Below are 19,258 nucleotides of genomic sequence, written 5' to 3'. Positions count from 1 at the left end.
TTCACCTTTTGCTACAGCAGTACAGTTTCTGGGCTGCCAGATGTAGCGTGACCTTGGGTGTTGTCCCGTTGCGCTTCTTGGCTTCCTTAGGAGAGGAATAAGAACACCTGAGCTCAGGGCATTTTCTTAATGTCCAATATTTAGCCCAGGGTTTGGGTGGTGAGTGTGGGTGAGTGAGAACAGCGGTGCATGGGAAACCCTGCAGAACGCGCAGGGGCCTGCATCACATGGAAACACCTCTTGCGGAATTATCTGTAGATATTTGCCTCTCCAGTGCATCTCCCATTTCCCCTCACTTGCCTCATTCTGCAGCAAACAGAACAACTTTCTCTTTTGTGCAGCCCAGGCATCCCAGCCCCCTGAGTGTGCTCATGCCATGCCCCCCATCCTGCATGCCTTTCCCTCCTTGATCTGGGCACGTCTGGTTCTCCCCGTGTCCAGCTCAAACTCACCTCCATGCCGTGTTTCCTGCCTAACTCCTCCTAGGAGCTCCAAAGTCACTCAGCAGGTTCTACTCTGCTTTAGAATCCTTTGTGTCCACAGCTTAACCCACCCCCACTCCCTGACTCCCACCTGTGGTCCCCTGGAGGGGAGGAGTCATGGCCAGTCTCTCTGACTGGTCCCTACTGTGGCCGCACCTGGTACATGGTGACTGGATGGATGAGTGAAGGAATGAATGAACGAATGAGAAATGCATGTCCCCAGAGCATTTGGGACAGGATGAGATTTCCTTGGGTTCAGTAACTTCCTAGGAATGCCTCTTTTGCTGGAAGCAAGATTCACCGGCACGTTTGTGCACACCTAGCACAAAAGTTTACCTCTGCTGCTCGGACGCTGTTGGGGCGATTGGACTGTCCCCAAACACTTTGAGGCTGAGTGAGGTTTTCTCACTGTGTAAGGCCCCTTTATTCTTGGCCGAGGTGCACGTGGCATTTCCTGCACAAAGGCTGCAGCTTGCTGTCACCGGCCCACTCGCTGGTGCTCATGGGGGCAGGGGGAAGGATTTGACGTGGCTGGTTCGGGCCCTTCCTCAGGGCCAGTTATGGCAGAGTTTGCAGTCCCTGTGGAGGGGGGAGCCAGGTCTGTGTCCAGACACAGCACAGGCCATGGGCTCAGCCGGGGTGTGAATCGGGCTCTGTGACCCACGAGCTGTGTGACCTTGTGCCCCTCACTTAACTGTGATGAGACTTAGTTTCCTTTTTATTATAAAACCTGAATTAAAACCCACTTTCCAAAGTCGCCGTGAGCATCTACCTGAAAGCACAAGTCCAGCATTGGCACGTGCAGGTTGTATGCACATTGAACACACCAAAGTCAAGGGCAAATAATGACGATGCGTATGGTGAGCAGTATCAAGCAGCATTCCCAAAATTCTGGGGGAGGACGGAGGGGGTTATACTTGGGCTGGGTCTAAAAAGATGTTTTGCAGGTAGAGAAGGAAAGACAGGTATTGCAGGTGTCAGGAATTGCCCGTGCAAGGGCGTGGAGGTGTGAAAATGCACGGCCCCAAGGAGAGGACCAGGAGGGTGGGTGGCCAGTGCACAGGCGGGCGACGAGTCCGCCAGATCCTGAAGGCTGAGTGCCTGGTGCTTCCGCCAGAGTAGCAGGGGCTGTCAGCTCTGTGATTTTGGAAAATTGCTGGCCTACTTAGCCCCTCTGCAGACAGCGGCTTAGAGGTGGGCGGCGGCAGTGGCGTAGTGTCTCAGTTCTGTTCGGAGTCACCTGGATCCCAGCATGCCCCGGCGGTTGGAATGCAGCTGGTGGACAGGCGTGGGTGTGCTGGGTGGGGCCTCTGCCTGGCGTGCCTGGGAAGTGGGGCCATTTGTTGCTGGGCTGAGCCCAGCTCTGGAGGCGGCCCAGCCTGGAGGGCAGATTGTGGAGCCAGACGGGTTCACCCAGACCTGGGCAGACACCCTTGTCCTGGTGGTGGTGACCTCAGCGACACCGACCATGGGGAAGCAGACAGACAGAACACAGCATTAACCCAGGCCACCGACAGTTCTGAAGCACAGGTGTGTTAGTCGCTGTGCTGGCGGCCGGAGTCACAACAGTGGACGCGACCAGCTTGGTTCCTGTCCTCAGGGAGGTTGGAATCCAGCCCAGATGATGAACTTTAGATAAATAACCCAAGGCCAATAATGTGGGCTTGAGCAACTTACTCAAGTTCTCTGAGCCTCCTTTATTGCTCCTGTAAATGGTCACGGTGCACAGAGTTATCTTGAGGCTAAATGGGGTGATGTAGGTGAGAGGCGGGCATCATGCAGCTTCTCAACCCCAAAATTCAGCCAAGCCCTTGGCTTCTCTCTCCCAGTGCCCTGAACTTCTCCCTGGCAGCACTGATACTTTTCATTAAATAATTGAGAGGGTTGTTAGGTGTTCCCTTCTCCCCCTGAAAAGCAAGCTGTTTCCCTGACTGCCAGTAGAGTACCTAGTGGAAAAAGGATGCCCAGCTCCTTCTTGTTCAGTGAATGAGTGAAGGGCAGGTGTGGTCATTGCTCTCAGCAGCATGTAAACTGCTACCTAGTTTATTCAGCCCTGTCTATCCTGGTCCCCCATTTACTGGGCTTAAGTGCCCTGCATCCAGGGATGGCAAAGTGGCAGAGGTACACTGTGTGGTGATGCCTGCCTGGAGCGCGGGGTTAAAGAGGATTCTGAGGCCTGGGGGAGAGTGCAGGGATGGACTGGGAATATCTGCCACAGACACTGGTGGAGGGGCCTGAGCTCTGTTAGATGAGGCTGGCTCAGCACTTCCTCACCAGGGAGACCATTTGTGAGCAGTAGCAGGACCACTGCTTTCCCCACCAGCACCAACACCCAACAAAGTGCATCTATTCCTTTCTCATGAGATAATCAGCATGATTTCACCGAGTTATTGCAATTCTAGCCAAAAGCAACACATCTCCACGTTTTAGTTAGCACATGGGCTACGCCATCCCCTCCCCTGGGCCCCTTGGCTTGGGGGCCCCAGGTCTGCACACTTTTCTCTTTTGTCCAGGCTTCTATCAGTCAGTATCACACTCAAGAGCACAGCTGGCTGTGTGGCCTCAGGCGGACTGCCTCATCTCTTCCAATCCTCAGTTTCCTCATCTGTAAAACGGTGCTGATGACAGTTCTTACCTGGGGGTTGTTGGGAGCCTCATGTGAGGTCAGTTCTACTTAGCTGTGGTCCGGCTCCTGTAAGGATTTAATAATGGCTTATTGTTGCTGCTGTTATTATTATTCCCTAGCTCCACCTCCTCTCTCGGAGAGGCTGAGGTTTGATAGAACAAGCAAGGAGGGTTATAGATTTCCTAGATGACCAAGCTCAGAAATCATACAAACACGAAACTTACAAAGACCCCTGAGGTCACCAGTTGACGCTTTCTTTCTGAGATCATGAAAGGGGGGACAGTTTTTAAACTAGTAAGGGGTCTGCACATCTAAGGGATAGTCGCAATAATTATCATCATTTTGGAACTGTGGAGACAGCATCGCTAGTGGTCAGAGATTCTGGAAGGGATTGGGTGGTTGGCCAGTGAATTCAGCCCTCTCCTTGGGCTCTGGGCACCCTGAAGTCCAGACAGGGGAAGGGGCCTGCCCCAGGGGCCCTGGGATCCAGCTTCCTGCCCCTGGATCAGGCTGCCTCGCATCTTTTGACCCCGTCACCAGGCGCTGAGTGGCATGTTGTCCTCAGTGGGCTCACTCGCTTCGTGAAACGTCTCCCCTGCAGGGACCAGGCCCTTCACTGGGAGGACATATACTGTGTGGTAGGAGCACCTCTTTCTTGGCTGTTTTCATTGCAAAACAGGCCCTGACAAGGGTAACGAGAAGGATCAATCCCTCAGGTGGTGCTGTGTGCCGGGGAGGCAGCTGGATGGAGCCTGGGGGGTCGCCTTCCCCTTGTGGCTGTGGGACTTTGCTTCTCTGAACTTCATTTTCATCCCGCGCCAGCAAGGATGCAGTCCTTGCCTGGCCTCCCTCAGAGGCCATGTGAGTAACGATGAAACGCCCTACTGCGTGTGAAAATGCCAAACCAACTGTAAAGTGCTTTGCAAACTATAGAACGCCATGTGAAGCCAAGACCCAGCTCTTACTTCGGTGTCCAAGTGTCAGGACTCTGATTTTGGCCTCTAGCTTTTGGAGAACAGCCCGGGGAGGATATCACGCCAGGCCCTGCTTGAGCTGGGAGGTGGGCTCTCCTTGATGCTCCCTCCTGAGCAGCAGTGAACCGCTAAATCTCCTGCAGGCAGGAGTGCCCTTCCATTTGGTATCGCTCAGCCTTAGGAGGAGACCTGTTCAACTAGCGCTCTTGATTATGGCCTTTTCATTGAATAATAACTCAATTAAAGGTATTTTTTTTATTGAACATCCCTGATAACCTTTATTGGTATTATTAGAGTAACTTGGCATAATAAGGAGGAACAATTATTTAAATGCTCATTTAAAAAAAAAACCAAAACAACACCTAATGGCAGAAGGAGAGCAACATTTCATTGCAGGAGTCAGTTGCATGTTGGTTCCCAAGTGTCACAATAAAAAATGATGTTTTCTCAACGTTTGCAAGTTTCTACTTCCCTGGAACCTCCAATGCATTAGGCAGACAGCATTAAAATTCCTCCAGGGTTTTATTACTGCTAGAGTTACAGAGAAAGCCATCCTTGGAACATCCATGGCCAGGTACAGGGATGAATAATAAAAAACGAAACGTACAGAGCCCATTGGTAATGTCTGCATGGTGATATGTGGTTTTATCGAGTGTGTCCATGTACAGGATCTCATGGGGTCCCCCCAGCCCTCCTGGGAGGCAGGAGTATTATTCCCATTCTACTGATGAGGAAGTCGAGGCTCAGAAGGGTTAAGTGACTTGATTGACTTCACTCTGCTGGGAACGTCAAGGCAGAGGGATGAACCTGCCCCGCCACCCGGAGATCACAGGGAGGGTTTTGCATTTGAGAAAAACATAAAGGGCTCCCTTTAGTGCTAGTAGAGCAAAGAAGATCGAGTGTGGGTTTTTGCCAACTGATACTAAAAATGTCTGAAGGAGGAAGCAAGCAAGCAAGGAAAGACATGGGCCCTGGGTTCTGAGTCGAAAGCCTGACTTAGCAATTGATACGCAGCTGACGTTTCTAGGTCTGCAGGCCAGGTTTGATGTTGCTGGGTAAGTGGCTTCAGAATAATCTAGGCATCAACCTCTCCGTCAGAACCTCAGCAGCCGCAGTAGCAGCGTGGTGGGAAGTGGATCTGGTCTGGGCCACTGGCAAAGTTGTCCCCTCCCGGAGCCTCCAGCTCACCTCTGGGCAGATTGCTCTGAGCTCCAGGAGACGGTGACAGCGAGGAAACCTCTGGTCCCGAGACGGGGAGAGAGCCAGCCCTGAGTCAGAAGCAGCCTGCTCACCGAGGGTCTTCCACTGCGCTTAAAAATGGAGCCCTCCCTGGCTGCGTGTGCCACGCGTTTAAAATATTTATCGTTTTTGAATAGAAAAATGTTCCGAGTGGCTCTCCAAAGACTTTTTGACGTTGTTCAGTTCTTGAAAGTGAGCAGCCCCAGTGCTCAAGGCTACTTTTAGGCAAGAGATAACCATGAAGTGGTAATATGAAAATGAACATTTTATTAAAAAAAGAAAGGCAGGGGAGGGGAGAGTGGAAAAAGAGTAGTCTAGGGAGGGCCTTTGGGGGCTGGGAGATTTTTTAAAAATCGGAAGCTGTCAGATCCCTGGAAGGCCGTTGCAGTGAATCTTGCCATCACATGGAGGGAAGTGTGGGAACCAAAAATAAAGAGCTTACCCTGGCCTGACGGGTGGCCCTGAAATCCGATTTAATGGATTCACATAGCCTTTCCCTACCTGATGGTGAATTACAGACAGGTAACTTCCTCCCTGGCTGCTCCATGTCAGAGTCTTAGAAGTGTCTTTTTTTCCTTTTTTTTTTTAAACAAGAAGTGGAAACATCTGAGCACTTTAGAACATGTAGCTACATGCTTCCCAGCTGCGGTGATTTTGAATTAAAAAAAATGTTTTAATCGGCCATGTCGGGTGCAGAGCAGTCTTCATTCCTGGCCTGCCTAGGAGTTCTTGCATTTTCTTCTGATAGCCGCGTTCCTCACTGGCGGTAGAACTTTCTAGAAAATATACGGCCGTCAGAACAAGAAACAGGAAGTGCTCTGGAGATACCCAAGGAAATGAAGATGATGAAAAAAAGAGGTTGGGGGAAGGGAGGTGGTCCGATGGTCTGACTTAAAAACAAGAACCGGAGAAGCTGTGCGCCATAAATTGATTAATTAGAGTGGCTGAAGCTGAGGTGAAGGGTACAGAAACACTCTTTAATTGGAAGATATATGACCTTGTGGGAGGTGGCACTTCAATTTGTGTTATTAGCTTGTGTCAGAAAAGGATTTTTATTTATCTTCTTCTTCTTTATTACTTATTTATTCTGGCTTGCTCCAGGAAAGGGTTTGAGGAGGACTCTAACTATGGCTTCTGGCCAGCTCTCCTGTGAGGCTGTCTGAGGTGGAGTTCTGTTTCCCATGTACCTTAACTAATAAGCTAGGAAAGGAGATGGTGCCACCAAAGAAGCCGGCGCTTTCTATGCCAGCTGTGGGGTGCAGGGAGGGAAGGCTGGGGTGTTGGTGTGGCCTTAGGGCTCCCACATGAGAAACTTGGCCGCCCAGGGCCTCAGGAAGGCATCCCTACTATTTTCCAGGCGGAGAAAATTCCCCTCGGGGGCTCCAGAGTGGACAGCCACATCACCCAGACATCCTGGGAGATAGAAATTACCCAGAGCCCCCAGAGAGAGAAATCACCTCAGAAGTTCTCCTCGATCGGTTTTGAAAAGCAAGGCGAGGCTGAACTTCAACATTCTTTTCTTCTTTCTGTCATTTCCCCTACCCTCTGGTCTCCTCACCACCAAACACGCAGACAAAACAGGAGACCAGAGTGAAACGATCCCCCTAGAACACCAAACTTGTAAAGCATGTCGTGGTTTCTGGTGGTGGGTGTTCTGGTCCACTTGGTTCTGGGAGACTCTCCACCCTGCTCCCTGGACGGCACGGCCCCTTTCTGTGACATCGCACACCTGGCATGGCTCCGGGAGGTCCTGGCCCCTCGGAAACTGTGGAGTCTAACCTGTACGGAATTGAGGATATTTGGTATTTACTGCTAAGAGTGAAGCCCCTGAAACATAATTCGTGGGTGGAAAACAAAATAAATCCCTGCACGGGATTTCAAGAGTCCTTAAGTCTTTTGGGGAGAGGCTGGGATGGGGGACTGTCTTCCCCACTCGCACTCCACTGTACTCTCACATCGCCATACTGAGACTGGGTATGAAATGCATCTGCACGTTTGCCTTCACCAAGGAGTCTGCTGCGACCATACTTTATCAGCAACGAAATCTTCCAGGTACGCGAAAGTGTGAAAAAACGAAAGGGGTTTTTCAAGATCGAGGCTGTGATGTCTTCTTCCCTTTTCCTTCCCTGGCCAGTGCGCGAATCCGATGGTGAAAGGCAGGGCCTGCCGGCACCTGTCGCTTTTATGTAAAGCATTGGGAGAGGCTCAGACTGGAAGATCAGTGAGCTTCACCGGCAGGTGGAGGAGGGCGCCCCAAGACAGGTTCTAGATGAAACGTTCAGCCTCCATTTTGTGACTGCCCCAGTGACAGATACTGTGACATTCTGGCTCAGTGCCACCGGTGTCCACTAAGATTTGTTTCTGATGTCACCAGAGCCTCTTTGTAACAAATCCACACTTGCCGCCATTCATGCTCACCGCCCTGTCGGATATGACATTCTTTCATTCAGTTAGTACTCTGGCAAAGGGCTTCGTGTAGGCCAGTGGCCCCCTCCCCTCCTGGGGGGGGTCTCCCCATATTCCACACTGTGGTTAGGGGTGTGTGTGTGAGGCCATGGGGGGCTTGAGGGGGGAGCAGCCGTCACACTGTAGTGACCTTGGTAACATGCTAAATTCCTTCTGCTCCTACATATCCCTGTGTAAATTTGACAGTGCTTTCTGCACAGGCACTGGTGTGTGAAACCCTAGAATTTCCTATAGCTAAAAGCCCAAGTGATGCAGAGGTATCAGCCATTTCTCTTAAAAAAATATTTGTGAGGTGATTCAGTTTGACTCGTGGTTTTTAGAACTTCCTTGGATCAAATATTGCCTAATTAGTGGCTCTCAAGGGGGAGGGGGAGGGGGAGGGGCGGTTTTGCCCCCACCCCAGGGGACATTGTTGGCAATGCCTGGAGAGATTTTTGGTCCTCAGGACTGGGAGAGGGAGTAGTCCTGGCTTCTAGTGGGTAGAGGCCAGGGATGCTGCTGAACATCTTGTGATGCAGGCGCCCCCCGCCCCCCCAAAGAATTATCTGGGTCTAAATGTCAATGGTGCCTTGGTTGACAAACCCTGGTTCACAGGGTTGTGGGTATCCCAGCTATCCTATTATTGGGGTCAGGCATTCTCACAGACGCCATTGCATTTGGCCTCCGAGATATCAGGGGTAAGAACACCTATTTTAGGGGCACAACCCACGGGCTACAGAATTGGAGTAACTTGCTGAGGGCGTGTGGCTGATGTGGGCTTTGCCGGGGCCGCCTGCCCACAGAGCTGGCTTCTTCAGCCCTCCAGCCAGGTGGAGTCACGGCCGGAGGGTCCGCCACGTCGCGGGCGTGGGCCTGCTCGGAAGTGGGCGCGCAGCCGCCTTTCAAACCGCAGATCCCGGGACGCGCTCCCGCCCCGCGCGCCTCCAGGTCAGTGGCCCCGCGGTGCGTGCGCCCCGTCCGCTTCTCACGCTCTCTCTGCCTTTCTGTCCGTGTGTCTCCCCAGGTAAAGATGAGCCTTCCAGCTACATTTGCACAACATGCAAGCAGCCCTTCAACAGCGCGTGGTTCCTGCTGCAGCACGCGCAGAACACGCACGGCTTCCGCATCTACCTGGAGCCCGGGCCGGCCAGCAGCTCGCTCACGCCGCGGCTCACCATCCCACCGCCGCTCGGGCCCGAGGCCGTGGCCCAGTCCCCGCTCATGAATTTCCTTGGCGACAGCAACCCCTTCAACCTGCTGCGCATGACGGGCCCCATCCTGCGAGACCACCCGGGCTTCGGCGAGGGCCGCCTGCCCGGCACGCCGCCCCTCTTCAGCCCGCCGCCGCGCCACCACCTGGACCCGCACCGCCTCAGTGCCGAGGAGATGGGGCTCGTCGCCCAGCACCCCAGTGCCTTTGACCGAGTCATGCGCCTGAACCCCATGGCCATCGACTCGCCCGCCATGGACTTCTCGCGGCGGCTCCGCGAGCTGGCGGGCAACAGCTCCACACCGCCGCCCGTGTCGCCGGGCCGCGGGAACCCTATGCACCGGCTCCTGAACCCCTTCCAGCCCAGCCCCAAGTCCCCGTTCCTGAGCACGCCGCCGCTGCCGCCCATGCCCCCCGGCGGCACGCCGCCGCCGCAGCCGCCCGCCAAGAGCAAGTCGTGCGAGTTCTGCGGCAAGACCTTCAAGTTCCAGAGCAATCTCATCGTGCACCGGCGCAGCCACACGGGCGAGAAGCCCTACAAGTGCCAGCTGTGCGACCACGCGTGCTCGCAGGCCAGCAAGCTCAAGCGCCACATGAAGACGCACATGCACAAGGCCGGCTCGCTGGCCGGCCGCTCCGACGACGGCCTCTCGGCCGCCAGCTCCCCGGAGCCCGGCACCAGCGAGCTGGCCGGCGAGGGCCTCAAGGCGGCCGACGGCGACTTCCGCCACCACGAGAGCGACCCGTCGCTGGGCCACGAGCCCGAGGAGGAGGACGAGGAGGAGGAGGAGGAGGAGGAGGAGCTGCTGCTGGAGAACGAGAGCCGGCCCGAGTCGAGCTTCAGCATGGACTCGGAGCTCAGCCGCAACCGTGAGAACGGCGGCGGCGGGGTGCCCGGGGTCCCGGGCGCGGGCGGCGGCGTGGGCGGCGCGGCCAAGGCGCTGGCCGACGAGAAGGCGCTGGTGCTGGGCAAGGTGATGGAGAACGTGGGCCTGGGCGCGCTGCCGCAGTACGGCGAGCTGCTGGCCGACAAGCAGAAGCGCGGCGCCTTCCTGAAGCGCGCGGCGGGCGGCGGCGACGCGGGCGACGACGACGACGCGGGCGGCTGCGGGGACGCGGGCCCGGGCGGCGCGGTCAACGGGCGCGGCGGGGGCTTCGCGCCGGGCGCCGACCCCTTCCCGGGCCTCTTCCCGCGCAAGCCGGCGCCGCTGCCCAGCCCCGGGCTCAACAGCGCGGCCAAGCGCATCAAGGTGGAGAAGGACCTGGAGCTGCCGCCCGCCGCGCTCATCCCGTCCGAGAACGTGTACTCGCAGTGGCTCGTGGGCTACGCGGCGTCGCGGCACTTCATGAAGGACCCCTTCCTGGGCTTCACGGACGCGCGCCAGTCGCCCTTCGCCACGTCGTCCGAGCACTCGTCCGAGAACGGCAGCCTGCGCTTCTCCACGCCGCCCGGGGACCTGCTGGACGGCGGCCTGTCGGGCCGCAGTGGCACGGCCAGCGGCGGCAGCACGCCGCACCTGGGCGGCCCGGGGCCCGGGCGGCCGAGCTCCAAGGAGGGCCGCCGCAGCGACACGTGCGAGTACTGCGGCAAGGTGTTCAAGAACTGCAGCAACCTCACGGTGCACCGGCGGAGCCACACCGGCGAGCGGCCTTACAAGTGCGAGCTGTGCAACTACGCGTGCGCGCAGAGCAGCAAGCTCACGCGCCACATGAAGACGCACGGGCAGATCGGCAAGGAGGTGTACCGCTGCGACATCTGCCAGATGCCCTTCAGCGTCTACAGCACCCTGGAGAAACACATGAAAAAGTGGCACGGCGAGCACTTGCTGACTAACGACGTCAAAATCGAGCAGGCCGAGAGGAGCTAAGCGCGCGCGCGCGGGCCCGGGCACCCCGCACCTGTACAGTGGAACCGTTGCCAACCGAGAGAATGCTGACCTGACACTTGCCTCCGTGTCACCGCCACTTAGCACCCCGCGGGTCCCCGGGGCCCAGGGGAGGCAGCGCTCCAACCTAACCTGTGTCTGCGAAGTCCTATGGAAACCCGAGGGTTGATTAAGGCAGTCAAAATTGTGGAGCCTTTTAACTGTGCAATAATTTCTGTATTTATTGGGTTTTGTATTTTTTTTTTTTGGCATGTGCAGGTACTTTTTATTATTATTCTTTCTGTTTAAATTCCTTTAAAAGATTTTGTTGGGTATCCATCCCTTCTTCAGTTGTGTTTTTTTTTTTTTTAAACCCAGTAGTAACCTGAGCAATGACTCCTGAGCAATGTAGAGGGGAAGCATATCTTTTAAATTATAATTTGGGGGGGAGGGCGCTGCTTTTTTGAAATTTAAGCTAAGCATGTGTAATTTCTTGTGAAGAAGCCAACACTTAAATGACTTTTAAAGTTGTTTACTTTTTTATTCCTTTTTTTTTTTGGTCCTGAGATAAAAAGTGGCATGCGTGTTTTTTTTTTTGTGGGGGGGTGTACAGCGGATAACAATCTTTAAAGTTGTAGCACTTTGTTTCAGAATTGGAATGGAGATGTAGCACTGACATGTCCTGAGTAACAGAGGCCTTTTCTGTGTTAACTTCAACCTTTACATTATATAAGGGAAACTTGGAGTGGTGGGGGAGAGGCTCCCCGAAAACTCAGCACTGCCAGAGAACTAGGAGCCTTTGAGAGCTGCCCTGGGACATGGCCCAAGAGCATTCTAAAATTGTACATTACCAGCAGAAACTGTCCTTTCCTTGGAATGTTGGTGTGCCCTGCAGTGCCATCTTTGTTTGGCATTTGCTGTAGATTAGGCTAAATAAAATGGGCTGAGGGTACTTTTTTTTGGGTAGATGGTGGTGGCCTGCAGTGACACAGAGAGGAAGAAACCAGCGGTGTTCTTTGGGCTTCTTCTGGCTTGACGGCTTCTCTCTCTCTCTTTGTTGCCCCCACCACAAAAATCCCTGGTCACATGTTGCTACTAGTGATAATTGATCATGTCTAAAGCAGACAAGTGCCCTGATGGAGAAGGGAGAGAAGTTACTGATCTCTCCTTTAATGCACACTGATGACATTGTACGGACGGGGGGAAAAATCTTGCAAATTTCTGTTCCCTTTTACTGGAAAAGCAGGGAAAGAGTTCCATCCGAAGGTGCCCAGCGCTACTTCCCAATTTTTTTTCTATCCCATTAGGTTGGAAGGTACTAAACATTGGACTGTTAAGATTAGACTTTTGAATTCTGTTGACCCGCACTTTAAAGCTTTTGTTTGCATTTAAATTAAATGGCTTCTAAACAAGAAATTGCAGCATATTCTTCTCTTTGGCCCAGAGGTGGGTTAAACTGTAAGGGACGGCTGAGATTGAGTGTCAGTGTTGCTAAGCGTGGCATTCACAATACTGGCACTATAAAGAACAAAATAAAATAATAATTTATTGGACAGTTTTTCTACTGCCATTCAATTTGATCTGAGTGCCTTGAAAACTGATCTTCCTATTTGAGTCTCTTGAGACAAATGCAAAACTTTTTTTTTTGACATGAAAAGACTTTTTTAAAAAGTAAAACAAGAAAAGTACAGTCTTTAGAAACAAACAAAGCCACATTTACTTTAAATAAATTTTAAAAAATTCTGGTTGAAGATAGAGGACATGGAAATGCCATAAGACCCAATTAAATGAAGAAATAAACCCAGCACAACCTTGGACATCCATTAGCTGAATTATCCTCAGCCCCTTTTGTTTGTGGGACAACGCTGCTTAGATATGGAGTGGAGGTGATTTACTGCTGAATTAAAACTCAAGTGACACAAGTTACAAGTTGATATCGTTGAATGAAAAACAAAACAAAAACGATTCAGGAACAACGGCTAATTTTTTCTAAAGTTAAATTTAGTGCACTCTGTCTTAAAAATACGTTTACAGTATTGGATACATACAAGGGTAAAAAAAATTGTGTGTATGTGTGTTGGAGCGATCATTTTTTTTCAAAGTTTGCTTAATAGGTTATAAAAAAATGCCACAGTGGCTGCGTGTATATTGTTTTCTTTTGGTGATGGGGTTTTAGTATATATTATATATATTAAAATTTCTTGATTACTGTAAAAGTGGACCAGTATTTGTAATAATCAAGAATGCCTGGGCATTTTACAAAACAAGAAAAAAAAACCCTTTTCTTTTCCTTGAAAATGTTGCAGTAAAATTTAAATGGTGGGTCTATAAATTTGTTCTTGTCACAGTAACTGTAAAGTCGGAGTTTTAGTAAATTTTTTTCTGCCTTGGGTGTTGAATTTTTATTTCAAAAAAAAATGTATAGAAACTTGTATTTGGGGATTAAAAGGGGATTGCTACACCATGTAGAAAAAGTATGTAGAAAAAAAGTGCTTAATATTGTTATTGCTTTGCAGAAAAAAAAAATCACATTTCTGACCTGTACTTATTTTTCTCTTCCCACCTCCCTCTGGAATGGATATATTGGTTGGTTAATATGATGTAGGCACTTGCTGTATTTTTACTGAAGCTTGTAATTTTTTAACTGTAAGCTTGTCCTTTTAAAGGGATTTAATGTACCTTTTTGTTAGTGAATTTGGAAATAAAAAGAAAAAAAAAACAAAAACAAACAGGCTGCCATAATATATTTTTTTAATTTGGCAGGATAAAATATTGCAAAAAAAAAAAATTTGTATGTTAAGTCCTATTGTACAGGAGAAAAAAAAAAGGTTGTTTGACAACCTTTGGGGAAAAGAAACAAAAGGAAGTAGTTAAATGCTTTGGTTCACAAATCATTTTAGTTGTATATATTTTTGTCGGAATTGGCCTCTACAAAGGACCGTTGGAGGAGGGCTTCATTCCGAACGCCCCGAACCTTGCATCAAGGCTCCCTGGTATGGCCACAACAGACCAGATGGGAAATTCTTTTATTCGTGTTGAGTGGAAGAATTAGTTTTTGTAACAATGTCAGTAACATTTCAGAGTCCTCCCTTTCTCTAAGAGGCCATCTGTAAGATGTCAGGTGTGGAGGAGAGAGAGGGAGAGAGCATCTTCCTCCTCTACTGTCGCCACCTCTCCCGCCCTTAAGAGCAGAGAGAAATGCAAACCGAGCTTTCTTTAGTCCTTGAGAAAACATTAAACAAACAAAAAATGTCATAAAAGGAGCTGGCCTGTCAGCTAGGCACAGGTGACGCGATCTTCTACTGAGACCGGCGAAAATCGGATGTCAGGAAGGAGTCCCCATCACAACCACGACCTTTCATTCCATGGAGAGTGTTGGCCTCTTGTCTTTCTTACCTGCTTTGCTGCCTTTCTCTCCAAAACCTACATTCCGTCAGTTTCCGAATGCCTAGGGCCTGGGATGAATTCGGTGCCTTTCCATATCTCTTTCTCTCTCCTTCCTCTGCATTTCCCCTCTGTCCTCCAGCTTCTGTCCATCCTTTATTTGTTTTCATTTTTATTTCTTTCTCCCTCTCTGTCCCTCCGCTCCTCTTCCTTTTTTTTTTTTTTTGTAAAGCCAAGTAGCTTTAAGATAATAAAGTGGTGGTTTTTTGGATGAGGGAATAATACATTTTTAAAAAATACCTATATCAGGAAGCCATTTTTTATTTCAGGAACTATAAGAAACCATTATTTCAGGTTATGAAAGTATAACCAAGCATCCTTTTGGGCAATTCTTGACCAAATGCAGGAATCTTGATTCTGGGAGCTTTTCTGTTGAACACGCTCTTTCCTCCTTGCCACTTGTCTTTGCAAAGTGAAAAGAAAGAGGGAGGGAGTGGGAGATTAAGCTGAGATGTCAGTTGTCTACCTGCTTGATCTGAAGACCCAGGGCTGCCCTGTTAAGGTACTTGAGAGCCTCCAAGGTGGTCCTCCTGTAGTTACAACAGCAAGCCAGCTCTCACCAGCTTCCGCAAAGTCACCAGAATGCCAGGACTAAGCCATCCTAAAGCACAAAGATTGTGTCTCTGCCGACTGCAGAGAAAAGAGAATTTTGCTTCTCTTTCATGTTTAAAAAGCCAACACTGAAGCAGATGACCCAGTGAGAGAGGCTCCCGCGCATGGGTGACCCCGCCGACCTCAGGCCGGTTTCCACACTGCCACAACTTTGTTCAAAGTTGCTCCAAATTGGAACCTGCCACTTGCCATTAGAGGGTCTTTCATGGGGAGAGGAGGAGGCTGAATTACTCTAAGCAAAATGTGAAAAGGAAGTCAGCCTTTCATCCTGGTCCTAAGTGACAGTCAGTCGAAGGTTCTGTTGAACACAGGCAAATCCGAGATTTTGGTGCTCTTTGTATCTTAGCCCTGCAAAGCAAAGTTACATTGATTTAAGTTGTTTGCATTTGTACTGGCAAGGAGAAATATTTTTATTACCTTTTCTATTACTTATTGTATGAGCTTTTGTTGTTTACTTGGAGGTTCTGTCTTTTACTACAAGTTTGGAACTATTTATTATTGCTTGGTATTTGTGCTCCGTTTAAAAAACGGGCACTTTTTTTTTTTTATTGTGGATAAAATGTTGAGATGACAGGAGGTCATTTCAATATGGCTTAGTAAAATATTTATTGTTCCTTTTATTCTCTGTACAAGATTTTGGGCCTCTTTTTTCCCTTAATGTCACAATGTTGAGTTCAGCATGTGTCTGCCATTTCATTTGTACGCTTGTTCAAAACCAAGTTTGTTCTGGTTTCAAGTTATAAAAATAAATTGGACATTTAACTTGATCTCCAAACCTTGTCCTTTTCTGTGTCTTTTAAGCTTGGGGGATGGACAGCTTATTTCCAAGGGTGAATTGAAGGTCTTTCTCCATTTTCCATCTGACCCAAACCCTTGCGCCCATATCTGAGAAGACAGGAAAAATAATGAAAGACTAGTAGTTCTCTTCATTTACCCCTGTGAAGCAGTGTGATTTAGAACAGGGGTTCTCAGTGCTGTTTGCACATTGGAACCACTTGGGAGCTTTTAAACATCCCAGGCCCTACCCCAGACCAGTTCTTTCACAATCTTTGGAGGTAGGATCTGGGCATCAGTATTTCAAAGTGATCCAAGTGATTCTTATATACAGTCAAGTCTGAGAATAAGTCGTTTAGAAGAAAAAGTACTTGTTTGGGAAAGGCAAGTCTCGGGTCTAGTTTAATTCAGCTAACATTTCCTGAATACCCAGTGAGAGCCATTGGGTGAAGCATTGAGGTATCAGAAATGAGTGAGACAGAGGCCCTACTGCAAGCCTTTGAAGGGCTCCGTGCCCTTGGCCAGGTCCAGTTGGATTTCCCATGCATGAAGTGAAGTCGTTGGACTAGACAGCCTCTCTGACCATCATGAGTGTTAACAAAATCATGCAGGAGGACCACCTTCCCTTCCCGTGTGCTAGATGTCTTCAGATTTGAGGAAATGTTCTCTGGGGCAATCTCACAGATCCAGAGAAGGAAGCAAGGTCTTTTAGAAGGAAATAGCCTTTAACTTGGCTTTTCACAGTGTTGGGCCCAGAGCAGCTGACAAGGCTTCCTTGGAAGCCTTGGAAGGAGATGGAAGAAGGTAGTGTTCTGTTGGGTTTCAGCCACTCAGACACACAGGAACCTTTGGTTTCCTCCTTGTGAGTGAGAGTCAGAGCCCACCCGTGAATGAAAAGCGATCAAAGACCCACTGGGTTCTTGGCCACTCTTCTTATGTTTCCTGCTCTTAAAGGCACAAAGAACATTCCACTCAAGTCACTTTCTGCAAACTCATCAGACACCAACCATGAACCAGGTACCAGGCTAGGCAGCCCAAGAATCTTCGCAAGGAGACTTTGCAAAAATGACAACACCAAGCCATGCCTACTAAGATGCTTTGTGGGTTCTGCCCACAGAGATGATAGGAGAAACAAGGGTAGTATGTTCCTCTGTGTTCTGTCTTCACCCCAAACAGTCACCATTCTGCCAAGGTCATGTCTAACCACTGGAGGAAAAGAAGTGGGATTTGAATTTCAATACCAAAAATGGAGTTAGTAGCCATTCAGGAGAAGACCTGCCCTGCTTTCCAGGGGCTTAAGGAATAAGAATTCCCAGGGAGGAATTTTCTTCTTCTTTTCCACAGGTCTTGGGCCCCAAGTCTTTCCCCAGCTGGCTTTAAAACACAGATGTCCCAGATGTTGCTTTTTTCCCAGCCAGAAAACTGTGCAAATAGCAGAATTGGAATGCTCAGTTGCTTTCCGATTGGAATACACAGGGACATGCTCATTTTGGGAAGACTCTCCATCTTAGAATTGGGGAACAAACACCTAGCCTGAGGGTCAAAAACTGCTTGGGATGAGTGTGTTAACACTCAAGCATGCTTGTCGTTCACACAGCCTGTCCCTTCCCGCATCCTTATAAGAAAGCTAAATTTGGGGATTGCCAGTGGGTCAAAGGAGAGGCTCAATTCAGTTCTCACCATTGTCCCATCAGTAGCTCTGTGGCCTTGGGTCAGTCCTTTCCCTTTTCTGGGTCTTAGTTTCCCCATCCGTAAAATGGAGAGTTAGGTTATCTGGAAGAACCCATTCTGCCTTCAAATGGTTGGACTCTGATGGGAGTGCGACGCATGCACAGAGTAACAAAATTTGATGGGAGTGTCAGCGTCAGAAATGTTCCCTGTTCAGATTACTATGTTCTCAGGAACAGAAAGTCTCATGTTGTTGTTGGTCATGAGTTGGAGTCTTCAGCCACTTTGGAAGTCACAGGGTCTCCACATTTTCCAAGCCATCCCAATCATGATTGGGGCTCAGAGCTGGCCTCTGAACACCTCACTTTTCAGCTATAGGTCAAGCAATTAAAGCTAGAAAACATCTTGTGCTTTGGAGATAAAACTAGATGAATAGAACTTTAAAAAAATATTAACTTGATGAAATATATAATGAAGCTCATGTACGTTCAAACCCCAAAGGATGAAAATTCTGACATTCTTGTGTGCAGGTGTGGTTTTAGTCACTATTTGCCTGCCCTACATTACCTTCAAAACAGGTTTATAGGATTCTGGTTACGGACCATCTAGGACGCTCTGAAGAAGTCAAAACAGGTTGAGCTTGGAAATCTACTGATTTTCAAAGCACAGACAGAGCCAGATGTCAGGCCTTGGTACACAGGAAAGTCTCAGGCCTGGTCTTTGCCCTCAAGGAGCAACTTGTTCAATGAGGGAAGTGCATTATGCAGCAAGACTGTAGGACAGGGTAATGTGGCCAGTGAGAGGCCTGGATGAGGAAGCAGTTAATCAACTGAGGAGAGGGAGGACTAGGGAAATTATACTGCTCCTTGAAAGATAAGTAAGGACTCACTAGGAAGATGAAGACAGGTGAGGGAGAAAAGACATGTCTTGCAGAGGGTATGACATGAAAAAAATGCATGAATGTTGGAAATGCACAGTCAAGCCCAAGAAGCAGCAATATCCTAGAGTTGGCTGGGCCCTTAAAAGTCATCTAGTACAACCTCGTCTAACACAGGAATCCTCTCCCAAACTCTAAAGTATAGTAGATACATCCGTATATCCATCCATCCATCCGTTTACCCTTCTATCCATCCATCCATCCATCCACCCATCCATCCATCCATTTACCCATCCATCCATGCATGCATCCATCCATGCATGCATCCATCCATCCATCTATCCACCCATCCATCCATCCATTTACCCATCCATCCATGCATCCGTGCATCCATCCATTTACCCTTCCATCCATCCATCCATCCATCTATCCACCCATCCATCCATCCATTTACCCATCCATCCATGCATGCATCCATCCATGCATGCATCCATCCATCCATCTATCCACCCATCCATCCATCCATTTACCCATCCATCCATGCATCCATGCATCCATCCATTTACCCTTCCATCCATCCATCCATCCATCTATCCACCCATCCATCCATCCATTTACCCATCCATCCATGCATCCATGCATCCATCCATTTACCCTTCCTTCCATCCATCCATCCATCCATCCATCCATCCATTTACCCATCCATCCATGCATCCATCCATGCATCCATCCATCCATCTATCCACCCATCCATCCCTCCGTCTATCCACCCATCCATCCATCCATTTACCCATGCATCCATCCATGCATCCATCCATGCATCCATCCATCCATCCATCTATCCACTCATCCATCCATCCACCCATCTATCCACCCATCCATCCATCCATCCATTTACCCATCCATCCATCCACCCATCCATCCATCCACAAGTTTTCTCATTTAATAAACATTTATCAAAGGCCTGTGCTGTGCCACAGACTCTTCTGGGAAGTTACAGATCAATAAGACTCACCCCTGCCTTCCAAGGGTTTACCTTTCA

The 19,258-nt window shown here is 49.6% G+C and overlaps 1 protein-coding gene across 7 annotated transcripts in view; it reads left to right on the top strand.

The window, feature by feature from the left end:
* Nucleotides 1–15,664, top strand: part of BCL11B (BCL11 transcription factor B) — a 99,936-nt gene extending 84,272 nt beyond the window's left edge. For all 7 annotated transcript variants that reach the window (XM_058567672.1, XM_058567671.1, XM_058567676.1 and 4 more), the window contains one exon: nt 8,791–15,664. In XM_058567672.1, the coding sequence (XP_058423655.1) occupies nt 8,791–10,844 (2,054 nt within the window). In that variant the 3' untranslated portion in view covers nt 10,845–15,664. The remainder of the gene's footprint in view (nt 1–8,790) is intronic.
* The last annotated feature ends 3,594 nt before the right edge of the window (nt 15,665–19,258 follow it).

This window comes from Diceros bicornis, chromosome 24 (assembly GCF_020826845.1).
Source record: "Diceros bicornis minor isolate mBicDic1 chromosome 24, mDicBic1.mat.cur, whole genome shotgun sequence".
NCBI lineage: Eukaryota > Metazoa > Chordata > Mammalia > Perissodactyla > Rhinocerotidae > Diceros > Diceros bicornis.
The sequence above is the reverse complement of the archived record's forward strand: the minus strand, read 5'-3'. Positions and strand labels throughout refer to the sequence as shown.